At 38.1% G+C, this 26,053-nt stretch overlaps 1 protein-coding gene and 2 pseudogenes across 1 annotated transcript in view; all 3 read right to left on the bottom strand.

Moving 5' to 3' along the window:
- The window catches only part of LOC148365207 (protein unc-13 homolog B-like), a 111,848-nt gene that overhangs the window by 6,000 nt on the left and 79,795 nt on the right, over positions 1–26,053 (bottom strand). Inside the window, exons 22-47 of the mRNA XM_088335695.1 lie at positions 24,326–24,394; positions 24,137–24,226; positions 21,391–21,531; positions 19,342–19,553; positions 18,191–18,276; positions 16,617–16,664; positions 15,290–15,416; positions 15,127–15,223; positions 14,116–14,259; positions 12,224–12,301; positions 10,221–10,298; positions 10,062–10,082; positions 8,843–8,875; positions 8,701–8,733; positions 8,577–8,606; positions 8,439–8,465; positions 6,042–6,056; positions 5,885–5,905; positions 5,765–5,782; positions 4,858–4,884; positions 4,611–4,699; positions 2,836–2,973; positions 2,643–2,766; positions 1,011–1,055; positions 851–928; positions 619–766 (exon numbers count right to left, since the gene is read on the bottom strand). Of these exons, the coding sequence (XP_088191821.1) occupies positions 619–766; positions 851–928; positions 1,011–1,055; positions 2,643–2,766; positions 2,836–2,973; positions 4,611–4,699; positions 4,858–4,884; positions 5,765–5,782; positions 5,885–5,905; positions 6,042–6,056; positions 8,439–8,465; positions 8,577–8,606; positions 8,701–8,733; positions 8,843–8,875; positions 10,062–10,082; positions 10,221–10,298; positions 12,224–12,301; positions 14,116–14,259; positions 15,127–15,223; positions 15,290–15,416; positions 16,617–16,664; positions 18,191–18,276; positions 19,342–19,553; positions 21,391–21,531; positions 24,137–24,226; positions 24,326–24,394 (2,017 nt within the window). The remainder of the gene's footprint in view (positions 1–618; positions 767–850; positions 929–1,010; positions 1,056–2,642; positions 2,767–2,835; positions 2,974–4,610; positions 4,700–4,857; positions 4,885–5,764; positions 5,783–5,884; positions 5,906–6,041; positions 6,057–8,438; positions 8,466–8,576; positions 8,607–8,700; positions 8,734–8,842; positions 8,876–10,061; positions 10,083–10,220; positions 10,299–12,223; positions 12,302–14,115; positions 14,260–15,126; positions 15,224–15,289; positions 15,417–16,616; positions 16,665–18,190; positions 18,277–19,341; positions 19,554–21,390; positions 21,532–24,136; positions 24,227–24,325; positions 24,395–26,053) is intronic.
- Positions 13,342–13,475, bottom strand: LOC148365211 (U2 spliceosomal RNA; annotated as a pseudogene).
- LOC148365210 (U2 spliceosomal RNA) lies at positions 13,656–13,774 on the bottom strand (annotated as a pseudogene).

The following is a 26,053-nucleotide window of genomic DNA, read 5'->3' as shown; positions in this document are numbered from 1 at the left end:
AAGGGGGATTACCTTACGTATGGCCCCTTCTCGAGGTTTCTTATTGTCCTCATGCTAAGGTTTTGAGGGTTTCCTTGCCCTCATGTAGGTTTTAGATCAGGGGATGGTGTCATAAAATAGTCTGTTCAGCCCTTTAAAGCTTTCTTGTGATTAAAGGCGTCACAAATAAACATGACTATGATTGAAAGATTGAATGCACTCTGCTTCGGAGTAATCAATATTAAAGTCCAAATTTGGCAAATTTTTCCCTTTTTTTACATACAGTACTTTTGATGTCTTCTGTATTGAACTCAATTATTAGCAAACACCTGTAAAGCCCTTTCTGTGTGAGACGTAGCCAAGCCACGCGTGCAGAATTCATGCCAGTTCATAGCAGCCCATTGACACAAAAATATCGTAGATCATAGACAGGAACTTCTCAAAATAGAACAAAGCAGGTGCAAGCACAAAAATAGCGTAAAAAGTAAAAAATAAATAAATAACGTTCTTTTGATCTGCGCAGGATTTCTTCCTTTGAGGGCACAAGAAAAATGGCAAAAAATGGCCTTGAAAGTGCTTGAATTTGGCCATGCAAAAAGTGTACAAACCCTGTAATTAGCACGTGCCCTTGCGTCTTACCTTGTTCCCGTTGCGTGCTAACAAAAGTTTTGATGAGAGCGTCCGTGCTTTGCGAGTAAAGCGACAAAGCGTACTGCAAAGACGACAACTCGGGACTTTTGTCCACAAAAGATTTTTTCAGGCCGTTGCCGCCGGCGTGGAAATATTGCTAAAAAAAGAAAACAAGCATCGTCATAATACAGTAAACCACTAGTTTGTTTGTTTGGTCATGTGACTGGATGGCTCCGCCCACCTTGAGGCTCTCCAATCCGGCGTCCACGACTGCGCACTGTTTGGGCGTCAGCGTTCTGGCTTCTGCCCCGCCTCCACCCTACCGGCCAATGAGGTCATTATCATGACATAATTATGACAAGGTTAGGTAAGGTAAGGTAAGGTAAGGTAAGGTAAGTTACCTTGAGGTTGGAGAATCCTTTAGCGGCGGTGAGGAGCTGCGCACCCTGAAAGTTGCAAAAAAAATTGGGGAATTGAAATGTTATATTTTTGTTATGAAATTATTTGTAAAGGTAAAGGTGTTGGAATAGGGATAGGAGCTAGGGTTTGAGCTTCAAATAATGGTTTTAAACCTATTTTAGGGTTCTGAAATGGGGTAGGTTTCAGGGTTACAACTAGAGTATGGTTTTGACATATTCGGTTTCTTAGGCTTTCATGTTTTGTATTGTTACAATACAAAACACAATACCCTGTGTCGTTTTTCCTTTCAGGTTTCATTCTGTTTGAGCTGTTTTTTGTCCCTTGTTCTTTCTTATAATTCAGGGTTCGTACAGGTACTTAAAATCCTTAAAAATGCTTGAATTTTAATGTTGTGTTTTCAAGGTTTGAAAAGCACCATTTTAAGTTAAGCATTTGTAAATGCTTGAAATTGCAGGCATGTTTCTTAGGTTAGGTGTTGGGCTAGGTTTAGGAGCTCAGGGTTGGGCTTCAAATATGGGTTTTAAACTTATTTTGTGGTTCCAAAACAGGATGTGGCTAGGATTAGAAACTTAAGTTTAGGCTCCTTAATAGGGTATTTTAGGGTTCGTAAATGGGGTTGGCGCTAGGGTTACAGAGTTAGGTGAAAGTTCAACGTTAGGAACTAGTGTTTGAACTCCATATTTGGGTTCTAAACCGACTGTAGCGTTCCAAAATGGGTTTCAAGCGAGGGTTACAGTTTGAAACAGGGCTAGGGCTTGTGCTACAGCTAGAGTTAGGTGTGTGTGTGTTAGGAACTAGAGTTTGAGCTACATATTACGGTTCTCAACCAGGGTTTGGGCGTTTTATGAAATAAAGTTGGGGCTTCCGTTTTTTTGATCAATGCTGGATTCTTCCATTAATAGTACTGGAAAAATAAAAAATATATATTTGAAAGTGCTTAAAAAGTGCTTGAATTTGGCCGTTGAAAACGTGTACGAACCTTTTTATTATTTGTTACAAAATCTATGAAAATTAATTTTCTTAGAAGTCTCGAAAAAAATACTGTTTATTCAAAGTCAAACCTGACAAAATATGTATTGAAAATGAAGATTTTGTTTAACAATTAGGTGTCTCATTTTGGGTTTTTCATTGAGAGTTTCAAGAAAACTGAGGCAAGGCTTGATTATTGAATTAGGTTCACAATATTATCTTTATATACTTTTTAATTTCATTTAATTTTTTCAATATTTTATTACTGTTCTTTTAAGTCTGAGTTAGTTTCTGTTCCACAATATTGTGTCTTCTATTTTCATGTTTTGGTCATCATGAGCTAGGTTGTGTTCCAACCTATACTGTATCTTTCTTTCTCTTTCTCCGTGTCTTTCACTTCCTTCCTTCCTTCCACTCTCCCTTTCATGTTTTGTTCAGTCAAAGCAAATTTGTGTTCAACAATGAAAAGGGTTTAAACACTAGACTGCATCATCAAATCCAAGCTTCGATGCACACTTGCTATTGTCAATTTATATTTCAATACATCTTATTTTTCACTTTACACAGATTTGGGTTTCAAAGCAAGGTTTTAAGATATTTTAAATTGGTTTCCAGCGCCAAGGCAAAAGTAAATTTGTGGTTACCAGACTGTCATTACTCTGCGGCAACACAATATTCTTTTCCAGGCCGCTCAGAACCGCCTTCCACAAGTCCTTCAGGATCTTCTTCAGGACGGCTTTCTCGCACACATCCGCAAACAAACTCAGGCTGCACAGAACCAAAAAAGAAATTAGCGAGACGCTGTGAGGAAAGACGGAAGAAAATAAGCCAGCTAACTTTGCGTCCAGGAAGTCCATGAGGGGTCTCAACATGAGGTCGGCGTCCCCCTCCAGCGTCTCGGGGTTGGGGGGACCTCGCATCTGGGACAGCAGCTCCAACATCTGACGCATGCACGAGTTGATGCGGCCCTGCAAACTGCAAGAAACAAAACATAGAAAAAAGTGAGAAATAGACCGGCTTCGTACGTGTGCTTGGAATCCTTGAAAATGCTTGAGTTTTAATGTCGTGTTTTCAAGGTCAGAGGAATTGTTGAATTCTGTTTAAAATGCTTGAAAATGCTTGAAATTGTTGCCGTTGCTAGGTTTCTTGGCAGTGTGACTCTGTAAACTTCACAACAAATGAAGAAGAAAAAAAAGATGACACCAGAACGCCTATTCTGGTGGCATGTCGTTATGGTGTTGTCATGTAAAGAGTCACTGCCCCCTACTAGTCGCAAACAAGAGGACAGCTCTGTTTAGAAAACTTTTGGCTCGGCTCACTCTCAGCTCCCAAACATTTTTTTAATGATATATTATCAATAATAATGAAAAAGTATGAACCAAATTATTTAGTAATGGGTAATTTCATGACTTGCAGGGGATCATTGAAAAACACATGAAATATAGATAAAAAATATTCACAGAACAATTTTAGCTTTTTACACAACAAACAGATTTAAAGTCGAAGAACAACACAAAATCCCTGAAAATGCAAAACAATAAAATAGAAATAAAACAATATTAACTCTTCAGTGCTATAAATAAATGATACAATTCAAAAAAAAAATTACAATTCTATTTCAGCCAAATTAGACACAGATCCTCTGAAAAACACACCAAAAATATAAACTAGAATAAGTAAAACAAAATGCAAACATCTTTGCAACATCCAGGTCATCCTGGAAGTATGTATTGGCCCCCTTCCAGGTTTTGTATTGTCCTCATGCTGATTTTGAGGGTTTCCTTGCCCTCATGTAGGTGTTAGATCAGGGGATGGTGTAATAATAAGTCTGTAGTCTGTAAGGGCGTCACAAATAAATATGACTAATATTGAAAGATTGAATGCACTCTGCTTCAGCGCAATAAATATCATTAAAATGCGTCCAAATTTGGCACATATAGTACTTCCTTGCTTTTTATGTCTTCCGTTTTGAACTCAATTATTACCCAACAACTATTAGAACCTTTCTGTAGTTGTAAACAAGTGTAAAGTAGCCAAGCTGCTCATGCATTGTTAAAGCCTAATGGCAGAATTCATGTCAGTTTATTGCAAAAAGATTGTAGATCATAGATAGGAACAGCTCAAAATGGCACAAAGTATGTGCTAGAAGCAAGATAGCGACTGTATTTCAGTCATCAAAGTCAACAACAAAAAAATGTTCTTTTGATGGGCGCTGGATTTCTTCCTTTGAAGTTACTGGGAAAATTGGCCTTGAAAGTGCTTGAATTAGGCCATAAAAAAGGTGTCTCTCATCTCATCTCATCTCATCTCATTAGCCGTAGCGCTTATCCTCATTAGGGTCGCGGGGGGGCTGGAGCCCATCCCAGCCATCTCCGGGCAGTGAGCAGGGGACACCCTGAACTGGTTGCCAACCAATCGCAGGGCACACAGGGACAGACAACTCATTCGCTCATTCACACCTAGGGACAATTTGCACCGGCCAATCCACCTGAAATGCATGTTTTTGGAACGTGGGAGGAAACCGGAGTGCCCGGAGGAAACCCACGCAAGCACGGGGTAGGAAGCCTAAATAAAGGAACAGGATGATGAAAGAAATAAAGAATATTGTCCACCTTTTGGCAAAGACGGCGCTGAAGTTGTCCAGGACACCGTTGAGTTTCACTTGCAGCTCGTTGAGGATGTCGGCAGCTTCCGAGTCCAGCTACAACCCACAGAAAAATCTCAGGGTCCGACAGAACGATTTGATTGAAATCCAGGAAAGGTAAAGGATGCAAATTTTTCCAAGTTTTTCAATCTGCTTTGGGGTTTCTGAAGGAAAGTTAAGGTTCTAACCCTAAAAAAAAACAATAACAGACCTACCGGCTTCTCTTTGTCCTGCTTCTCATCCTGAAACAACACATCACACACATGATGACACACACACTGGCCCTTTTAATATAAATCTCTTTTATTTCCAAGGTTCTAGGACTCGATCACAATGTCTTATCAGTTTGTGCTGTAAGATGTCAGGCTATTCTAACATGGAGTTATGTCAGTTTATTTTGTTATTTTAATAATTTTTTAAAACAATTGAATTCTTACAATTTTGTTCCTGATAATGGCGTATGGCGGATTATGTCTGTCATTTCCTACAATATAAAGGGTCATTGATTGCACATCAACTGCTGTCTCTCCTGTTTTAGTTGAAATTTCTTGAAGCAAAAAGGGAAAATGTACTACATAAGGTAAGTATTCTCAGTTCTATTGTTTTGTCGGAAAGTCCACATTTGTATCACTAATGACTAATAATCTTTTAAATTTCCTATGCTGTAAAAAGTCAATTAATATACTTCAAGTGTAGCCCATTTTCTTTCAGGAATTTGTTGGAGCAAAAACGAAAAATAAAAAATAACTAGTAGTGTTTTCGGATAAATAAATAGTTTTCAGATTATTTTGTTTTTCCAAATTTGTTTTAATTTTAATTTGCTTTTAGATCAAGCCTTCCCCCCCTCCCTTGCATCCACCAGTTACTCCACTACACCAGCTCAAGTTCCGTCACATAAAAGGTAAAACAAATTTAATTTTCCCTTTCCATGTATATTTATTTATGCTATTTAATACTATAAACATTTTTATCTAGGGCAATTAGCATAGATTTCTATCCCTCTGCAATAGGGCAATTTCTATCCTCACCTCAACACAGATTCATGTCAAAACCTGGGGGTCTACTGTACACAAAAACTACATCAACACTCACACACTCAACGTTACACTAAAAGATACACACCTTCTCCTCTGATTCAAACTGTCCATAGATCAAAATACAAAATAAAGACGTTAAAAAAGAAAAATTAAAATGTAAAAAAAAATTGTAATGAAGTGCATTATTTAGTAAAAAGTCACACACCTTTTCCTTGTCAGATTTTGGCTGCACAGATTCAAGCAAAATATCATGAATGACACCAATTACTACTGTTTCAAATGTATGAGTTCTGAATTGAATATTGATTTTAAAAATATTAATCCGACATCTAATATGTCAAAGATTAGTTAAGGAAGCTCACCTTATCCTCTTCAATCTGGATGATGAACAAACAAAAATGGATTGGAATAGTTATGATCGAAAAACCCACTATCTAAACTAGTAGGGAATAGGGATGCACAATAATTATCGTCCCGATAGTTATTGAAACAATAATGGCCAAATATAAGGGTCGCATTCATCTGCCTGATGGAGAAAAAAAGAGAGCTGAAAATGAGTCACTTCAGGCCACTCTATGATAATCAGTAGACAGTACTTCAAAAGATTTGAAGCATTTACTGGATGTTCCTTATTAGAATTTATTTTTGACCCGTAATATTTTGTATAGAAGTAGTAACACCACTTTGATGGCCCCTTTTTGAATGATCTAATTGTCTATGTCGTCTTGAATCAAATAAACCACGTGATATTGGTTATTATAATGTTCTCGAGTTCTGCCATACTTAACATATTGTGCAGAAGTCTGGGGCAATAATTACAAAAGTTCACCAAAGCCCTTTTTTATCCTCCGAAAACGTGCAATTAGAACCATACACAGAGTAGGATATCGGGATCAACACTTTATTCCAGCAGTCCAAGTGATCAAAATTGGATGATTTAGTTTCACTTCACAACTGCTAAAAAATAGTGCCAGAAAACACCCAAAAAGGATTCACTCGGAAAGAGAGAAGTTATAACTTAAGGGGCTGTAGTAAATTCAAAATCCCACTGGTGAGAACCACCAGGAAAAGTATGTGTGTGTCTGTGTGTGAAGTCAAACTTTGGAACAATAGTGTGCTGCGCAAGGTTATTTAATTCAATTTTCTAAAAATAATGTATTAAGGTGTCTCATGTTTGGGGATCCACCCACTGCACCAGGTCTATTTCCAATAAGACAATTAGCCACCTTTACTATAAATACCCCGGGCTCCCACATCATGTTGCTAATTCGTTTTGATTCCTGAAGACTTGCCTTTGCCTAAGGGGCCGGTCACACAGACATTTGCGGTGCTTAACACGAAGTCGGAAATTCGCGCACGGGTGTCAGCGCAAAAAAGATTTGCGCTGCTCAATTCCTCAGAGCGCGGGTACACAGCCTTTCACGACCGTATTGAGGCTGAACCACGCCCAGAAATTTCTGGCCGTGAAGCAGATGCTGTTGGGCGCTGTTAGACGTTTTGAGACCGCCATATAGACGAGATAGAGCAGTGCTTTACTCGCAGTCGGAAATTTTCACGTGGTTGGCCGCGCTCAAAACTTTTGAGCTGCTCAAAAGTTTGAGCACGTGTTAAACCGCGTGCCGCACACGTGGTCAACACGAGGTAATGACGCGGAAATGACGCGGAACGACGTGCTCTGGCCGCGGCCAGGGCGTGGTTACACATGGGTAGGACGGGAAATTTCAGCGGGTAATCGTGGGTGGAGCATGGTAATAGATAGATAGATAGATAGATAGATACTTTGTTCATCCCCGAAGGGAAATTCACATTTCCAGCAGCATCCCTGAGCTGAGAACAAACAATCGAGAACAATCGAAATAATAGCATGTTCTGCGCCTGTATCGCGGTGTTATTACGTGAAATTAGCGTGTTACGCGTGTGACGGTCAAACGCCTTTCTCCGCGTATAAACAGCGCGAATGCCGAGCACACGTCAGTTGTGCTCGAGACGTCAAGGGGGTGAACATGGATCCCCGTCAGCGTAGTTTCTCTTCATTTCGAATAAATCTTTCGGTGCATTCGCAGCAACCTTTAATGCTAGGACCTTAGCTTGGCCTTTTGGTTGAGGGTAAGAGTCCCGGCTCCCAAGCTTTGTAGCGTATTATGAACTGATCGATAATGGATAATGAATAAAGAAGATAGAACAATCACCCCTCTTTTTATTCGCCGTTGTTGTTGATATCTGTGTATTGTGTTGTTTTGTTGTTTCTTTGTTTTTATATTAAATTCTCACCTTGGGTGATGTATTATTATTTGTTATTATTAATTTATTATTATTGTTATTATTATAAGTTGAAATGCTTTTATGTTTGTATCCAGGTGATCAAAAATCCAAATCTTAAAAAAGTGACACATTTTCACATGTACACACCCATAATCATATGCATTTTCTACCAAATTTTCTCGTAACAACATCTGGTGCTCATAGTTATGACTGACACACAAACCGAGTACATTCATCAATCAATTGATAAAGTCAAGCTCTAGTATCTTCAACTCTACTTTTTGGTAACATGTTTACCAAAGCTTTATCATGTTATTGTAACTGTAAACAAAATTAAAGACGCATGAAACTAATAGGATGTGTTTTTATTTTCTACATATGGCATGCTTTTCATAAAAAAGTTATCATTATCATTCTCGAGAAGCAGAATTTTATCGGTAGGAATAAACCAGTTATCGTGCATCCCTATCGAATAGTGTCGTGCAAGTTCAACGGACCTTGTCGCTCTTGTCCTTGTTGTCCATCTGAGCGTGATGCGAACAGGAAGTGCATTTAGTTATTACTTCCTGTTTTGTCTTTGTCATAGCAAAAAATGCTAATCATTGGAAAATAAACAAATGCTTCCTGCCACGTACCTCTGAGCCTTCAGAGTCCGATGAAGCTGACTGAGTCGGAAATATTAATGAATAAAAAAATTGATAATGAAGGTGAAAATAAGGAAAAGTGTTTGATCTTATCTGGCTAATGTAGCATACACACCGCTTTATCATCATCAAAATGGTCATTGTTGGTCTGCATGAGTTGGAAAAAACAAACAAAAACAATAATATATATATATATATATATATATATATACATACACATATATTTTTAACAAAACCACAGTAAAAAATGCACCCACCTCTTCGTCTAACTCCTCTTCCTCATTCTCTAGCTTTTATGTAAAAAATAAAAATCAACATAAAGTAGAAACATTGGAAGATAAACTGATGGAAAAGGCAAAGAAAGCTTATTTGGGGCAGGGGCAAAATGACAGGTTTATAATGAATAAGGGACAAAACTATGAATCAATTAATATTTAGTTGATTCTCTGTAGCAACATTTCACGTTTGCATCTTTCTCTTACCCCGATTTTCTTTCAAATCTGCAAAATGTATATAAAAGTATTTTAAGTGTTTGCAATCATTTTACCGTAAATAAAATGCATTTCAAATATTACCTTGAATATTACATTTCTTTTTGGTGATACGCATGCTCAATTTTATCAACCTTCTCCAGAGGTTTAGGCTATAAAATAATGAAATCATTTTATTTCTTTAAAAATTGGATAAACTACACTAAACTAAATTTCATTATGAAATCAAATGTTATGAATTTATATTTTTACTCGCTTTTTAGTTCAATATCTACATGTCCCAGTAGTAATTTTCCACCCTGTTAGAATGTGCTCTAATGCCTCCCAAAAGACTACAATTCCATAAAAGCCATTTACAGGAAGTGACAAAATTTGATTTTGACGGGAGTTCAAGCCTGAGTACAATTTGTTACAAACCCATTGGATTTAGTTATTAAAGTTTTGTTATTCTGTTGAGTTAATATTACATTCATATAGTATAGATTATTTGTGTTTATGAGCAAAACATTTTTAAAAAATAAGCTTTTTGGGTCAAATGTTTGTTAGAAAACGGCAGGCTGGACAACATTTAGATAGACTGTTTAAGAAAACAAGCTATCATTATAATTATATCCAACCCTCAGCTTGACCAACATGTATTTCTTAGTGTTTACCATATTAGTATTGTAATAAAATCATAAAAACATGAAACATAAGATTTTTTTTTAAATCCTGACACCAAAATTTTGCTGCAAACAAAGAATCAGCTGTTTACTAGCACGATACCAGAATAACAATAGAACAGGTAGGAGGGTGGGGCGAGGGGACTAGTGTAATTATTAATGAATAAGGGACAAATCTACTTGTCTATTGATTTTCACAAGCACATTACTTGAACGACCATAAAGCTGGTTGGTTGGGAAAACGTTTTGAGCACAAACAAAATTGTTATAGGGACAACGGGTCCGAGAGGAAAATGATGGGTTTTGATTTTAGACGGACGTACCAGCTCCTCCTCGACCGTAAACTGCCGAGAAAGACAAAACACTGAAGAATCAACCCGAGCAGATTGAAAAGCTTGAAAAAAAAACACTGATGTTTTTATCAGTCGACTGCATTTACTCGTCCTGAGTTTATTTTTATGATCTTTTTGACTTCGGCTGACCTGCTTAGCTCCCATGGACTCGAACATCCTCTCCAGAAGGACTCGCATCTGCTGGACGTTGTTCATTAGAACGCAGGGCTGGAAACAAAAATTGATGGTGAGAAAACACAAAGTGGCTTCCCCAGGGCCAGCCCAAGCCTTCATTGGCCCTAAGCAAAATTAGAGTTGGGGCCCCCCTCTTACGTGATCATTTGCATACCAACTAGAACTTCTACTCCATTGTTGGGCAACTGTTTGGATTCAGTTGGATTACGTTCCAAAATTTGGCCAAGGGGCCCATACTGGAGAGCCTTTCAATTTTTTCATTTATAAATAAACAAACATGCAGACATTTACATCTTATGTTTCTTTTGAAATAGATTTCTTTCATCAAATTGGTTTTGAAACGATCACAATTAAAGCAAAATCATATATTAGGTCCCTGTTTTAAGCACTTCATTTGATATTTAGTTTTAAAGTATTACTTTAGTTGTATTTTTTTAGTATTTCTTTTCCGGGGTCGGATTTTTGTTCAGTTCAGTAGTTTTTATTGTAGTATTACTGTAGTTTTTATTTTTACATCAGTTTTTTTTTAGAATTTCCATAGTAATATCTTCTTAGTATTTATGTAGTATTTTTGTTGTATTTCATTAGTAAATGTTTTGTTGTATATCTGTAGTATTTTTTTGTAGTATTACAGTAAAGACGCTCCCCTACTAACAATTATTCGACTTACACAAAACGGTAGATACGAACATTTTTTTCGGGATGTCGAAAAATATCTGGCCATTGCTCTAAGTTAGATTTTGTATTGTGTGCACATTTTTCCAAGTAGAGGTCAGTGCTCTAGTGCTTCTTTCCGCCGCGTGGCGCAGTGAGAGGTCACCCAGCATCCACACGAAAGAAGAAATCCGGCTGGTTCGTTTGTAATCATAACAACATGTACTGTATCCCTAGCGGGCTAAAAACGTTGACGTTTTTATTGTTTAATATCTCGTGCATCCATTCAATATGGTTGATATTAAGTGAAAAGACCAGGCGAGCCGTTTCTCTCAAAACGAAAGTGGAATAAGAAAGCTTCATGCGGTTGAGAAAATGGTCGGAACGCTTTTTTTCTGCCACTTTTTACCACGGAGGAGGACCTCTTGAAGCGCATCTCCCAAGAGTAAGTTAAATCTCACTTCATTTAGCTTATAGATCATATTATTTTATGAAATATTTATTTTTTAGTACAAAACAATACAGGTTACTTATAAAAACCTTAAACATACAAAATATAGCACTAAAGCAAATTTAACTTACAAACGATCGTCCGGAACCTAACTCGTTCGTAGGTCGGGCAGCGTCTGTAGGTTTATGTTGGTATTATGACCATACTTTTTTTCGTACTTTTGTAGTATTTTTGTAATGGAATATTTGCAGTTTTGCTGTATTTGTATTTTTGCGGTATTTCTGTTTTAATTCTTCTGTAGTAGTATTTCTGTAGTAATATTTCCCTAGTAGTGTTTTGTATGATAGGATGATGTAGTGGTATTTTTATAATATTTCTGCAGTTTTTTTTTAAGTGTTTCCAAATCAGTTATTTTAGTAGTATTTATATTTTTTGTAATATGTCCATAGTAGTATTTTCGTCATATTTTTCTAGTATTGTTGTCATATTACTTTAGTTGTATTTTTCTAGTATTTCTGGGATAATATTTCTGTAATAGTATCTGTACTATCATATAACTGTAGTAGTATTTCATTTTAAAAATGAAAGCAAAATGATATATGAAATCCCTGTTTTAGGCACAGATATTTAGTTTCATATTAATTTTGTAGATTTTTTGTTGTATTTCTTTAAAAGTAATTTAGTTGTAATCATCACTGACTAAAAATGTTTTATATATCTTTGTATATTATATAGAAGTTAACCACTTTAGGCGGTCCCCGAGTGATCATGGGGCCATAAGTTCACTATGCCTAGGGCCGGCTATGGGCTTCCCGAGAGTGGCTCAACTTTAAACCACTTTCAAGTTACTGACAATTTTCTCCTTGTCACAGTAGGAAGGAAAGTTTTTGGCCAGCAGAGCGCAGTACTGCAGCAGGACTTTGCTGATGGTCTGAAAAATGGATAACAGACAACAATAACATTAGCATTCCAAAGAAAATTCCACCTCCCGAGAGGTTTTCAAGTATATTTATCCGACACTTGCGATTTAACGTGAATAACTCGCCCAATTACGTGAATTAATTTTCAAAAGACCTACAGTAAATTTAAATCTAGCCAATGACTATCTTTAATGTTTTTGGAGAATCATGACTAGTGACAACAAAAAGTGACAATTGTTTTTGACTTTTCATTTCTTTGTATTACAGTTGTACATATATATATATATATATATATATATATATATATATATACTCTTTTTAAATTAAAAAAATAGACTAATCCTTCTAGTACAAAAAATACAATAAAAATCAGAATAATAATTACCAAAATAATAAATTAAATCTTGACAGTGATAATATTCCTTTGACCTACCGAAGAGCCACACCATATATTCTAAGAAAAAATTTCAAAAAACGCCAAACCCGCTCTCAAGATAAAATCTAATTTATTCTATTTTACTTCACTGTGTAACATTATATGATTTTATCAATTTTTTGAAATGATAATAATGCCAGAGCTTGTGTCCCATACAAGCAAATATACCACATTAAACCGATCTACCTCCAGCTCATTTTTTTCATAAATAATGGTTTCAAAACAAGGTGCAAGAATAGTTCTTTTGTAAAAATATCACAAAATACTGCAAACAAGGATATGGAGTATTTACCTTTGGTGCAGACAATGCTGTGTGCATAGGTCCGCCCACGCCTACCGCTCACCCAATGAAATTGTTTGGCTGCCTTTTTTGAGTGCTTACAGTTTGTTCTGTGAGTTTTGTCTTAACAACGTACATACATTGACTGATGAGTTTCCATATAAAGGATACCCCAGCGAAGTGGGTTTTTTTTTAAGGGTTATTGTTCTATCTTCGTTATTCATTATCCGTTATCGGTCAGTTCATAATACGCTACAAAGCCTAGGAGCCGGGACACTTACTCTCAGCCAAAAGGCCAAGCTAAGGTCCTAGCCCTAAAGCCTTGCTGCGATCATTGCGAATGCACCGTTCCCGGAGGTACTGCAATACCGGGCCGATGCGTGGAGTGGACAGAGTAAGCTCTTATTCCATCTCCGAAATGCAAAAATCAAAGATCATGGCAAGAGGTACGGCCAAAAGGCCAAGCTAGCCCTAGAGCCTAACGGGGTTTTTGGGGTTTTTAAGGGTTATTTATCTATCTTCGTTATTCATTATTCATTATCTGTTATCGGTCAGTTCATAATACGCAACAAAGCCTAGGAGCCGGGACACTTACTCTCAGCTAAAAGGCCAAGCTAAGGTCCTAGCCCTAAAGCCTTGCTGCGATCATTGCGAATGCACCGTTCCCGGAGGTACTGCAATACCGGGCCGATGCGTGGAGTGGACAGAGCAAGCTCATATTCCATCTCTGAAATGCAAAAATCAAAGATAGTGACTTCATAGAGTTGTAACTGAATATGAAGTACACAGTCCAAAAACAACAGCCGTCTAGGCCTAACGTCAAAACGGGGTCTGTCGGTTTGACACCCTAACTGAAAATTCTAGTTGGGACTGTGCCCTTTAAGTCCTAGAACAAACCATCCATACTTGGAGTGTTACGTTGGCCATGTACGACTCTGCAAATATCAGAGTTGTAGCGTTGCAAAAGAAATTTGTATATTTACAACTTTATCTCCGAGCGTTATTTGCTCATGAACAGAACCATAGGTTCCTAATCCCTGATCTACCAGCTCTAAAAAAATCAACTGCAAAAAGGCATGATGGGAAACGCAGTTTTCGACAGAAGTCACCTTCGCGAATCCTCTGTTGTATTGCGCCAGCACGGCAGGGTCAGGACAATCCAGCTTGCGGATGATGCCGAAGCTTTGGTTGAGCTGCGTGAAAATGTCCACCACCGAGCAGGAGAACAAGGCGTGCTCCGACGTCGATTGGAACTATTTCAAAGAAGATGATTTATTGGCCAGGTAGGAGAAAAACGATAACTATATTGAAGGGGGAATTGAGCTGTGGCTAGGCCCCGCCCCCTTTACTCACTCACATTCAACATTATGTGATGAGCACTATGGCAAGTGTCACAGTGGTAGACATTTGGCAAGAGGCAATTGAAGCTTTTTGGGCCCACAAAGATCTCATGTCATCCCAAAGTCACTAAAAGGGCCTGAACTATGCATTGGAGGGCTATATTCATGATTTAATTGCTGAGAAGTTGGATGTAAAACTTCAGCTTCAGGCAAAAATGTACAGGTCACGTTGTCGTCATCTTAAACAACACAATAAAAGATCAGCATTGTTTACCTTCAACTAATTAACCTCACTTGACGTGAATTGTAAAAGTCTAGAGCTAATGTTAGCTAAAGTCAGCCTTACATTAGAGATGTTAACGGTATAAATGTATGTTTCCCTTCAGCAAAGTGATAATATGTTGCCTCAAACACTATGTTGACTTACCTTGGAACATCTAGATGCACGTTGAGTTGGTGCTGTGGGCGACTAGATTTAAATGTGGCTTGGGAAAGGATAAAAATACACCCCAGCCTCTCAAGATACCTCGTATCAGATTTGCATGAACCCCAAGCACTCCGTTTGACCATTTTAAAGTTGAAAATGTAAAAAAAAAAAAAAAAAAAAAAAAAACGGATGGGAACTACATTCATTTGGACGGAGGGGCAGCAGCGAATGTCCGAGTGCATTGGCTTGGCTTTGCACAGCGTAATTGGCTCATTTTGTTTGAGGGCGGGGCTTAGCCGCCGGTCAATTGTAGTGGTGAAAAGATGAATGAACGTGTTTGAGTGTGGACTCACCCCGTCCCTCTTGTCCCTCTCGAGTGCCCCATGCATGAACTCCATGGAAACATCTTGGTTTTCATCCAGCCAGGCCAGAACGAACGGTAGGAACCATCTGGGACCAAAAAGAGACGCTGGAGCCGGATTTCAACGGTCGGCGGTGGGGAAGCAGACCACTTACGAGGGGTACTCGGGAACGGTGTCCGTAAAAGAGGGAAGATCCGAAACGTACTCGTTGTACAGCCACTTGACCTTGAAGTGAAGGTTCATGTAGTCGGAAGGCTTGCACAGGCGATGGCGGTCGTGCTCTGCGGAAACACACGGATAACGGATGACTCTCATTTTCCAAGTTCTGCAGCAACCGCCAGGAAATTCAGTTCCTTAATTGGCCAGCACCAGTGTTGGAAGTAACGCCATTAGAAATAACGCCATTAGAAATAACGCCCTTAGAAATAACGCCATTAGAAATAACGCCAATAGAAATAATCTCATCTCATCTCATCAGCCGTACCGCTTATCCTCATTAGGGTCGCGGGGGGGCTGGAGCCCATCCCAGCCATCTCCGGGCAGTGGGCAGGGGACACCCTGAATTGGTTGCCAGCCAATTGCAGGGCACATTAGAAATAATGCCATTAGAAATAACTGCATTATTTTTTCAGTGACGGGGTCATCTTACTCATTACTCTTTCCGCCGTTACGGTTATGGACGATCAAAAGCGGTGCCGTACGCATGTTTTGTGTGTGTTTGTGCAATTTTACGAACATTTTTGTGCGTGTTTTACATCTGTTTTTGTGTGTGTCTACATACGTTTTGTGTGTGTTTACGTATGTTTTTGTGCGTGGTTACGTACATTTTGTGCATTTATACGTACATTTCTTGTGTTTGTTTACGTACGTTTTTGTGCATTTTTACACCCTTTTTTGTGTGTGTTTACATACGCATTGTTTGTGTTCACGTATGTTTTTGTGCGTCGTTACATACATTTTGTGCATTTTTACATATATTTTTGTGTGTGTTTACGTATGTTTTTGTTCGTCGTTACGTACATTTTGTGCATTTTTACGTACATTCTTGTGTGTATTTACGTATGTTTTTGTGCGTTGTTGCGTACATTTTGTGCATTTTTACGTACCTTTTTGTGGGTGTTTAAGTGTTTACGTCTTTTTGCATGTTTACTCAGCTGTTTATCCGTATTTACAAATGTTTGTGCGTGTTCATGGACATGCTGATTGTTATTCTATTATATTGTTTACTGTTTATTTTTGTTGCCTTTCAAGTGTAGGTTAAAACTCTGCATTCACCCAACTACTGTACCAGATCAAATCACATCACACAAAATGTACATCAAATGCAAGTTTTTCCTTTGTGTTTGTTTATCTATTTTTTTATTGTCATACTCATTGGAAGAGTGTGCTACGAAATTCGATTCTCTTTATGTCAGGTTCATCTGAGGAAATTGACAATAAAATGGACTTAGATTTTGATTAATGTTATATCGCCTTCTCACCATCCTGGAAGGTTATTCTTCGGATGCGGAAGATGCCAGGAGCTGCCGCTGCCATGGTTTGAAAATGGAAAAACAAAAAAGAACAATGATAGGAGGGATGAAAAAGAAGAGAATGATGGTGATGAAAGAGTGATGACTCAGCAAAAAATATAATAATGATGATGATGATGATGATGAATTGCTACGCTAATAAAACATTGCCACAAGTTTTACCCCAATGCTAAGCTACAAAATTAACGTCACTTCTCTTTACATTTGTCACAAATTCAATTCTAAGTACAAAACTAATACAAAAGATGATAGACCCTTTCATTTGTTTCAAAACATTGTGATGCATCAGGTGGGCGGGGCTTAGCCCAGAGGTAAAAGGTTACTTGCGCTGGTCAGAAGATAGAGGAAAATAACGGTGTTTTAGTTGTTAGTCGTCGTCATGTTGTGTGTTTATGTGCCAGAATCGGAGAAAAAAACCTTATTGATCGTAAATTGAAGTATTACAGGATCCCAATTGAACACTCCTGATCTAAGAAAAAAAGAAGAGTGTTGTGCATTAAAGCGAAAAGATTGGAACGAGGCAGTCATTTAAAAATGCTCAGGTTTTCAGCGCACATTTCATATCAAGTGGGATCATTTAAACGTTTATGATTGTTGCTATCAAGTCCGTATTACTTATTATATCGGCAAAGTATGTTATTTTCTTAGCTTCAGCTAACTGTTAGCGTGTAGCCTAAATGCCAACGATAGCTTTGTAAACACTGCGTGGGTTGAAAGTAAAAATGGGCACACATTGCAAACTTTGGGTGTGTCTCAGTCCAATGTTTTCTCATTAATGCATTTAAGCACGACTCTCTTTTTTTTCTTAGATCAGGAGTGTCCACCTGGGATCCTGTACTTATTCAATTTACCATCACTAACGTTTTTTTTCTCTGATTCTGGCACACAAACACACAACATGACAACGACAAGCAGCCATGACACCCATCTTTTCCTCTGTCTTCTAACCAGTGTAAGTAAGTAGTTTCGGTTGTGATATCACGCATGACATAGGCCAGGGGTGTCAAACTCTTTTTAGCTGGGGGCCTCGAGCTAGATAAAAAATCTCATGGGGGCCAGATAAGTAGATTTAAGAGAAAGAAAGAGAGACACAGAGAAGGAAAGAGAGGGAGTAATAAAAAGAGAGAGAAAGAGAGAGAGAAAGAAAGAGCAAGAAAAAGACAGAAATAAAGAGAAAAAGAGAGAAAGAGAAAAAGACAAAGAGAGAGAGAGGGTGTGAAAGAAAGAGAAGAAGTAGATTAAGAAAAAAAGGAGAGTAAGAACAAAAGAGAACATGAGAAAAAAGGAGAGAAAGAGTAAGTAAGAAAGAAAGGCAGGGAGTAAGAAAAAAGAAAAAAGAAGGCATGCCTGTGATGCGGGCTATGAAAGGGTCTATAGAGGAGACCGGACCGAAGGGGTCCGCGTGACGGCTAAAGCGAAACGCTCACCGACTTTTCGAAGGTAGCCGCTAGCCAAAACTGGGGACATTTGGCAAAAATGTCATTAACAAAATAGGTTCAAGTGATCTCGTGCTGCTAGCTTACCCTCCAGAGCGTATTTGACGTCCTGAGCAAACAACGTCCACATCACCTCAGCGCTGACCTTTCCGACGTTCAATTCCTGGGGGAACCTGATGGGGGCGCACAAAAAATCGAGGGAGTTGATCTCCGAAATAGTTTTATTTCCCAAGAGGATGAAAAAAAAAACTGCAAAATATAAATAAAATATTCTACTCTGTAAAAATGACTAAATTAGTAAAATCAACCAATCGATTTAAAATATTAAAATAAAATACAAATACAATGTATGAACTATAAAATAAAACCCATTCATTTTCCAGATTTTAAAATACATAATAATGAGATCATATTAAAAACAAATTTAAAAATAAAATAAATACGAATTCATGTCAGAGATTCTAAAAATGAAATAAAAAAATAAATAATCAGAAAAACAAATCCAGAAAAAAAGGAATTGATTTAGAAATGTAAACATAAAATGCAAAATGAAATAAAAACAAATACGTTTGAAAAAAATCAAGGCAAGTGAAATAATATAAAAATATATTTTGGAATTTTTCAAAATGAAATATAGATAAAAATAAAAAACAATCATTGATTTTTAGAATTAAATACAAATGAAATAAAATTATTAAAACAAAAAAATAAAAACAAGAATAATGTTTTAGATGTTTTGAATAAAATGTATGAAATTATATGCAACTACCTCATTTTAGAGATTTTAAAATAAATACAAATTGGATTAAATTAAAAAATAAAATAAAAAATGAATCATTGATATTTAAAATCAGATTTTTGGAATGAAATACATTACAAAAATAGAATGTAAAACAAACTCATTTTAGAAATTTTAAAATAAAATACAAATAAAATGATACATTAAAAAAATTAAGAACGTAACTCTTTTACTCCAGATAATTATTTTGACTGTTTATTGCTTCTGCAAAGATTCTTTATTTTATCTGATTCGTCGAGCAATCGGCAACATAATCAACAGATTAATTCAAAATGACAAATATTGGTTGCAGCCTGGATTCATTTGACTATCATTTCTGTGGAATTTGGGCTCTAAATTGGAATTTTTAGCCTTTTTTTTTTTTTTTTTTTTTTTTTTTTTTTAGAGAAAATTGTTTTTAATAGTATTTTGTTTTCTTTTTTTCTTAAAGAAGACTGACTGGTTGATGACAGGCGTGTAGGAATTCTTGTCCTCCTCGATGATGGACACGATGAGCGTGATGAGTTTGGGCCAGAAGTCTAAGTTCTGGATGCTGGGGCCTTGCTCCTCCGCCACCTTGCTCCCCTCTCTCTTCTCCTCGTCCTCTCCTTCCTCCTCCTCCTCCTCTCCTTCCTTGTCTCCTTCCTCTTTTTCCTTCTTTTCGGGATCCACCTGCAGGAAAGAAATCTTCAACGTTTGCAAGGATTCTAAATGACCTAGGGCTAAGCCCCGCCCTCAAGCACGATGAGCCAATCACAGTGCGCATAGCCAAGCCAATATACTTGGACATTCATTGTTGGCACGTCCATTTGAATGCATTGCAGTTTTTTTCTGTTTGTCTTTTGTGCTTTTTCTTACATTTCAAACTTTAAAATGGTGAACCTGTGTGCAAGGGGGTGTATTTTTTCACCAGATTTAGCCACGATTAAATCGAGACAATTGTCTACTTTGGAAAAAGTTATGCTTCGACCACAGCACCAACTTAACGTGGAAAAAGTTATTAAAGATGTCTGCATCTGTTCTAAGGTAAGTCACCATAGTATTTGAGACAACATATTGTCACTTTGCTGGAGGGAAACATTAAGTCATTTACAACATTAACATTTCTAACTTTAGGCCAGTGCTTCTCATTATTTTCTATCACGCCCTCCCTCGGAAGAAGAAATCCTCTCGCGCCCTACCTGCATCTCTTTTTTTAACAGATCACATAATATTGGTCAGAACAAAACGGCAATTGCTCAATATTAGCGGTAACTTATTTCATGCCAAATATACACCATTCGTAACAATTGCGCAAAAAAAATAAATAAAAAAAATTCAAGGGTCTTATCGAAGTGAGTTGTAATGAATTTAAGAGACAGCTTAATGTATTTATCTTCGTGCTGTCCACTACTAACGTTTTGAACATAGCAAGCATATTGGTCTTTGCTCAGCTTCCTCCGCGGTTGCAGTGAAGCAAAGCGCTACAAATGTTTTGTCAAAATTCCCTCTTAGTTTTCAAGGGGATACTTTTGTTTGTCTCTTTAGCATGTTTATTCTGCACTTTATTCTGGGAAAGTAAAAAAACAAAAATTTTCCCAAAGCCTACAGTTAGACTAGCTGAAGCCTTTAATTGAAAGGTCTCCAACCTTTTTCAAACAGAGAGTTATGTTTTTGCTCCTTATTGGCACAAAGGGCATCTAGTTTGATTTGCAGTTCTAAAATAAAAACTTCTCTTGTACCACTTACTAAGCTGTTAATATGTTATTAGCAGGTTAATTATTGGAAGTAGAAAGAAATAGAAACAGACAGAAAAAAGAAAAAAAGTAAGTAAGAACTGAAGAAAGGAAGAGAGAGAGAGAGAGTAAGAAATGAAGAAAGAGTGAGGAAGAAAGAGTAAGAAAGAAAGTAAGAAATGAAGAAAGAAGGAGAGAGTCAAAAAGAAAGAGTTAGAAAGAAAGAGAGAGTGAGTAAGTAAGAAAGAGAGAGAAAGTAAGAAAGAAACCGAGTAAGAGAAAATAAAAAAGAGTACAAAAGCAGAGAAAAAGAAATAGAGTAAGAAAGAAGAAAAAAGAGAGAGCGAATGGAGAACGAGGGAGAGAATGATAGCAGGTAAGACAGGAGAATGAAAAAAATAGCATAAAGGTAGAACGAGAGAGAGAAAGAAAGAGGGTAAGAAAGAAAGAAAACGAGAGAGAAGTAGGGTTAATTTGACTCAGTCGACTTCTAAAAAAATCATTTGACAAGAAAATCACAATGAGCTTTTCTTAGAACAGCCCCGCAGGCACCTCAGCTGACCTCAGGGGGCACCACGATGGAGACCCCTGCTCCAATAGTTGAGGCCCTTTTAGTGACTTTGAGACCCTGTGGGATCTTTGTGGGCATAAAAAGCTTGAATTGCCTCCTGCCAGCTGAGACAGTTGCCACAGCGCTCCTCACACAATGTTAAATGTTTGTATGGGAGACAAAAGGGGGCGGGGCTTAGCCATAGCTCAAATGGTGTGTTTGCGGGTCCGGGGTTGTGACTGACCGCCGGGGTGTCGGTCTGGAACTGTCGGTGGAATAGATCCAGGCAGTTGTTAAAGATGTACTCGTAAGTGGAGTTGAGGCAGGCCTTCACGCAATCCCGGACCACCGAAGATGCCCTGGGAGGGCTCGGAAGCTCCAGGACCTGCACCGGGACCGCGAGTGAAAAAAAACGGAGATGTCATTTCTGTTATAGTTTCAAAGAGATCTTTCTGAGGAACCTGGTAAGGCGCTCGCTCGGATTATTGCCTGCATGTAAACTAGGGGTGTCAAGCATATGGCCCCTGGGCCAGATCAGGCCCACTAACAAATTTGATAAGGTCCGCAGGAAAACACAGAGAAGCGCACGAGAAGAAAAAGCTAGACAACGACCTGCATCTCGTTTTGCGTCTCTTTTGCATCAACAACAAGGCTGTGGAGGTTGTCAGCAGTATCAAGTTCCTAGGGGTGCACATTACAAACAAACTCACCTGGTCCGTGAACACTGCATCACTGGTTAAGAGGGCACAGCAGCGCCTGTACTTCCTGCGGAGGATGAGGAGAGCCCACCTGCCCCCACCCTCCCTCATCACATTCTACAGGGGCACCATAGAGAGTATCCTGACCAGCTGTATCTCTGTGTGGTGTGGAGGCTGCAGCGCTACCGACTGGGGTAGTGTGAGGAGGGTAACGAGGACAGCAGAGAAAATAATCGGGACTACACTTCCCTCCATTCAGGACATTGGCCAGAAGCGCTGCCTATCCCATGCTAAGAACATTATCGGGGACCCCTCTCACCCCCATCATGGACTGTTCACTCTGCTAGCCTCTGGGAAGAGGTACTGCAGTGTGCGGTGCAGGACCACCAGGTTCCGCAGTAGTCTAGTCCCCCTGGCCATTAGACTGTTAAATGGTCAATCTAACATATAGTTAACCTAAATCTAAACGGCTGCTAATCTGACTTTTTGCACTACTGGCAGTTCCTTATAGCTTGCCACTCCTTGCACATTTGCTCTCTGCACTATTGTACTTACAGCGTTATTGTTACAGTGTTAATGTTACGGTTTACCTGACTTGTTAACCTGAATGCCCATTTTGCACATCTGGTTAGCTACTCCTCTTGCACTATCGGCACTATGGTAAAATACTATACGTAGCCATAATACAATACAACTTTTACTTATATCTGTACATTCGAGGAAACTGTGCGGGTCAGATGTATCGACATTTCGTTCTGTATACACGTGTACTAGAATGACAATAAAGTAGATCTGAATCTGAATCTGAATCTGCAGTTTTAAATACATCTACTCGATGCCACCAAAGCCAAGCGCAACTCCCAAAACAGATGTAAATGTCTTTCTTTCTTTCTTTCTGAATTCTTTCAGTCAGTATTTATTTCACTCATTATTTATTTCACTATTTGTCTCTCTCTATCTTTCTTTATCTATTGCTCTCCTTTAATTTCGCTCTATTTATTCATTTCTCTCTCTTTATCTCACTTTTTGTCTATTTTTCTTTTACTCTCACTTTTCTCTTCCTCTTTCTTGCTCTCTCTCGTTCTCTCTTCTTCTCTCTCTCTCACCCTCTCTCGCCCTCTCTCGCCCTCCTTCGATCTCTCTCGCTCTCTCTTTATGCACTTAAAGATTGTTTCTTTAATTGGAACGTATATAAAACAAGCCTTGGGGACTAACTTTTTGAATCTTAGGCCACAATGAGTTTTGCAGGAGGTGGGCCCAGGAAGAAAAAAAAGAGTACTAATGTATTTCACATTTGTATCTGCCAATACCGACTCTGGATCCGATACTTCTGAAATGCATGCTTTAAGGTTTTGTTTGTGCGGGCCGGATCATAAAGCCTGATGGGCCCAATCGCCCCGCCAATTAACTAGCCCCAATCCTGATGTTACTCATTAAGCCACGCCCTCTTCAAGAATTAATTACACTTCATTGTGCACGAATAGTTTGGAAACACTTAGATCTAAAGTCGAGTAAATTATTATGGTGTTATATTTAGAAATAGAACCATCTACGGAAACTGAACCCTTTAAGACAGTGCGCCACATTGTCATGAAAATACAGTACATAACATTTAAAATGCTGAAGGTTTTTTTTTGTGTGGGATTTGGTAAATATCGTGATTAAAAAATGCTAAAAATACAAATACAGAAGAATATAGCTGTGACAATATTATTAGTAAAAAAAATGTAACCTTTTGTTTGGGGTAGATTTAAAAGCCTGAAGGGTTTGTGGCCCACAGGCCATCGCTTGTCCTAGAGTCAATGGATGGAAGGAGTGGACACAAAGGGACACTAGGGACGAAACCAAAATGACAAATTTTTTCAGTAGTCGTACTTTTAAAAATGTTTGTGTGGTCAGGCCGGATTAAATAGCCTAGGGCTCGTTTGTGGCCCGCGGGCTGCTGATTGCCAAGCGGCGGCCCACCGTGTTAGTCAAGGGAAGTAGGGTGGGAGGGACACCAAGGGATATAGGGATAAGACCAAAACGATGACATCCTTATTAATTAGTACAGTAGTATGTTTTAACTGTTTGGGCGAGCCGGATTACAAATCCTAAATACGTATGTGGCCCCAAAGTCCTTAGTTTGCTCATTACTCCCTAAGCCACGCCCCCTTTCAAGATGTATTCCACTTCCTGTACATGATCGTAAAAGTAATATTAAAACCTAAAATATTTCACAATGTTAGGGACCTGAAATTTTTTTAAATTGTTAGCTTGTTTGTTAGCTTGTTAGCAAAATCGGTTCTGTACCTTCATCCTGAAGAAGGTGATGCTGGTCAGGAGGTCCACTGTAGATTTCAGATCCTGGAGGCGGGGCTTGCAGCTCGCCGGGAAATTATTCTGCGGACGTATTACAGTTATTAGAAATCAGTTATAAATCTGTTTTACGTCAAAGGAATCCGGAAAAAAAATACTATCGGTACTACAATTGGGACTTACTCTGTACATAGAGAGGTCAATCCTCAGGGAATTGTGCAACTGATCCAAAAGCTTCACGAAACGATCTTTCTGTTCAATAGAAAGAGGAAAAAAAAGCACAATTAATATTTTATTTTAAAAATTTTTTATCATCTTTATTGTGTTAAAAAAGACAGAAATGTTCATAAAACTTGATTTTCCTCATTTGTATTTTAATGGCAATATTTTTTTTACTGAGCTTCAGTTTGTCTAATCTATTGTGAAACGCTGCTTCTGGTGCAGTGTGTGCTTCTTGTACCTATTCGCGGAGACTTAACATGGAAACTAGTTAACTTAACGGTGTTTGTATAATCTTTTTTTGTGAAAATCGATTTCTGGTATGTATTAGCATGACCAAAGAAGGAAACACGTCACGCCATGGCATTTGTTGAGTCTTTTATTGTGAAGATCAGTTTCTGTATGAGCACGGCGGCACAGTGGTTAGCGCGTGTGCGGCAGAGTTCTGAGGTCATGAAATTGAACGTTCCTGTGTTGAGTTTGCATGTTCTCCCCGTGCTTGCATGAGTTTTTTCTGGGCATTCCGGTTTCCTTCCATATTCCAAAAACATGCATGTCAGGTGAATTGGCCGGTCCAAATTGTCTCTAGGTGTGAATGAGCGAGAGCGGTGATAGAAATCAGGTGGACTGAAGTGCATGGTTCACATTTTTGCTTTGTTTTATTTTTTCTCTAGCACTTTTCATCATATTTAAGCCTATCCTGTCCTTTCTTGAGGAATAAAGTGTTTTAATAATGCTATAAGAAACAGGCTGGCTAGACCCATGCACCAGATCTAGGATATATCAAAGATTATGAAATATAACGGATGACAATACGTAAAAAAAAATGTACATATGATTTTTTTCCTGTATGATATTCGGTTGGGTCCCAAGTACAATAACGTATAAATCACAGCACAATGCCATTTTGAACATCCACACTTCTCATAACCCCAGGAAAATTTTAGTTCCCAAGTTTTTTTTGCTTTGGAATGCTTTCTCTTTAATTAAAAATACAAAAGGCACTAAATTGTACATAATAAGTACCTGCCTGTCACGAGGGTTAAACAAATGAAGTGTTTTTATACCTCAATGGGTCGCTACATAAAACAAACTAAGCAGCTTAAGACTTATTTGTTCATTTGCTTCCCTATGACATTTCTAAGTGAGCATCTCTTTAAATTTGAAACTATTTTCATGGAGAACTAAATAATATTGTGCTCAAAGGTAAAACTGTCCTGATTAAAATGGTGCCATTAGCTCTCCTTGGCCAGCAAAAATTCCCTGGGGGAGGTCTGTCCCTCTCTCCTGCAGCTTCTTTGAAGCTAGCTCGGCTAATAAGCTGTGCAGGACGGCGCTAGCTAAACCTTTGGACTCGTTAGACGGCTATTTTGCGCCTAATTGGACTACAAGCCGGCTGGGATGCTGGCTCACAGCGGGACCAACATGTTATTTTCATTCGAAAAGAGACACATTTCATGTGACTTTTGTTTAATATATAAAATGATATGAAATGAAGTCAGAGCAAAATGTAGATCGGTTGATTTTTTTTTTTATAAGAGTTTCTCTTATATTTCAGGAAACAAAATTGTTAAACTAATATATTTATTAGTTAAAATTATTTCCTTTGTTTAAATCATTTTAAAGGTGGTGTTTGTAACTTCAAAATATTTCACCTGCTGACGCCATTGCCACTCCTTTTTGTTGCGCGTG

This window comes from Urocampus carinirostris, chromosome 5 (genome assembly GCF_059441175.1).
Source record: "Urocampus carinirostris isolate Australia breed hairy pipefish chromosome 5, RoL_Ucar_1.0, whole genome shotgun sequence".
Taxonomy (NCBI): Eukaryota; Metazoa; Chordata; class Actinopteri; order Syngnathiformes; family Syngnathidae; genus Urocampus; species Urocampus carinirostris.
The sequence above is the reverse complement of the archived record's forward strand: the minus strand, read 5'-3'. Positions and strand labels throughout refer to the sequence as shown.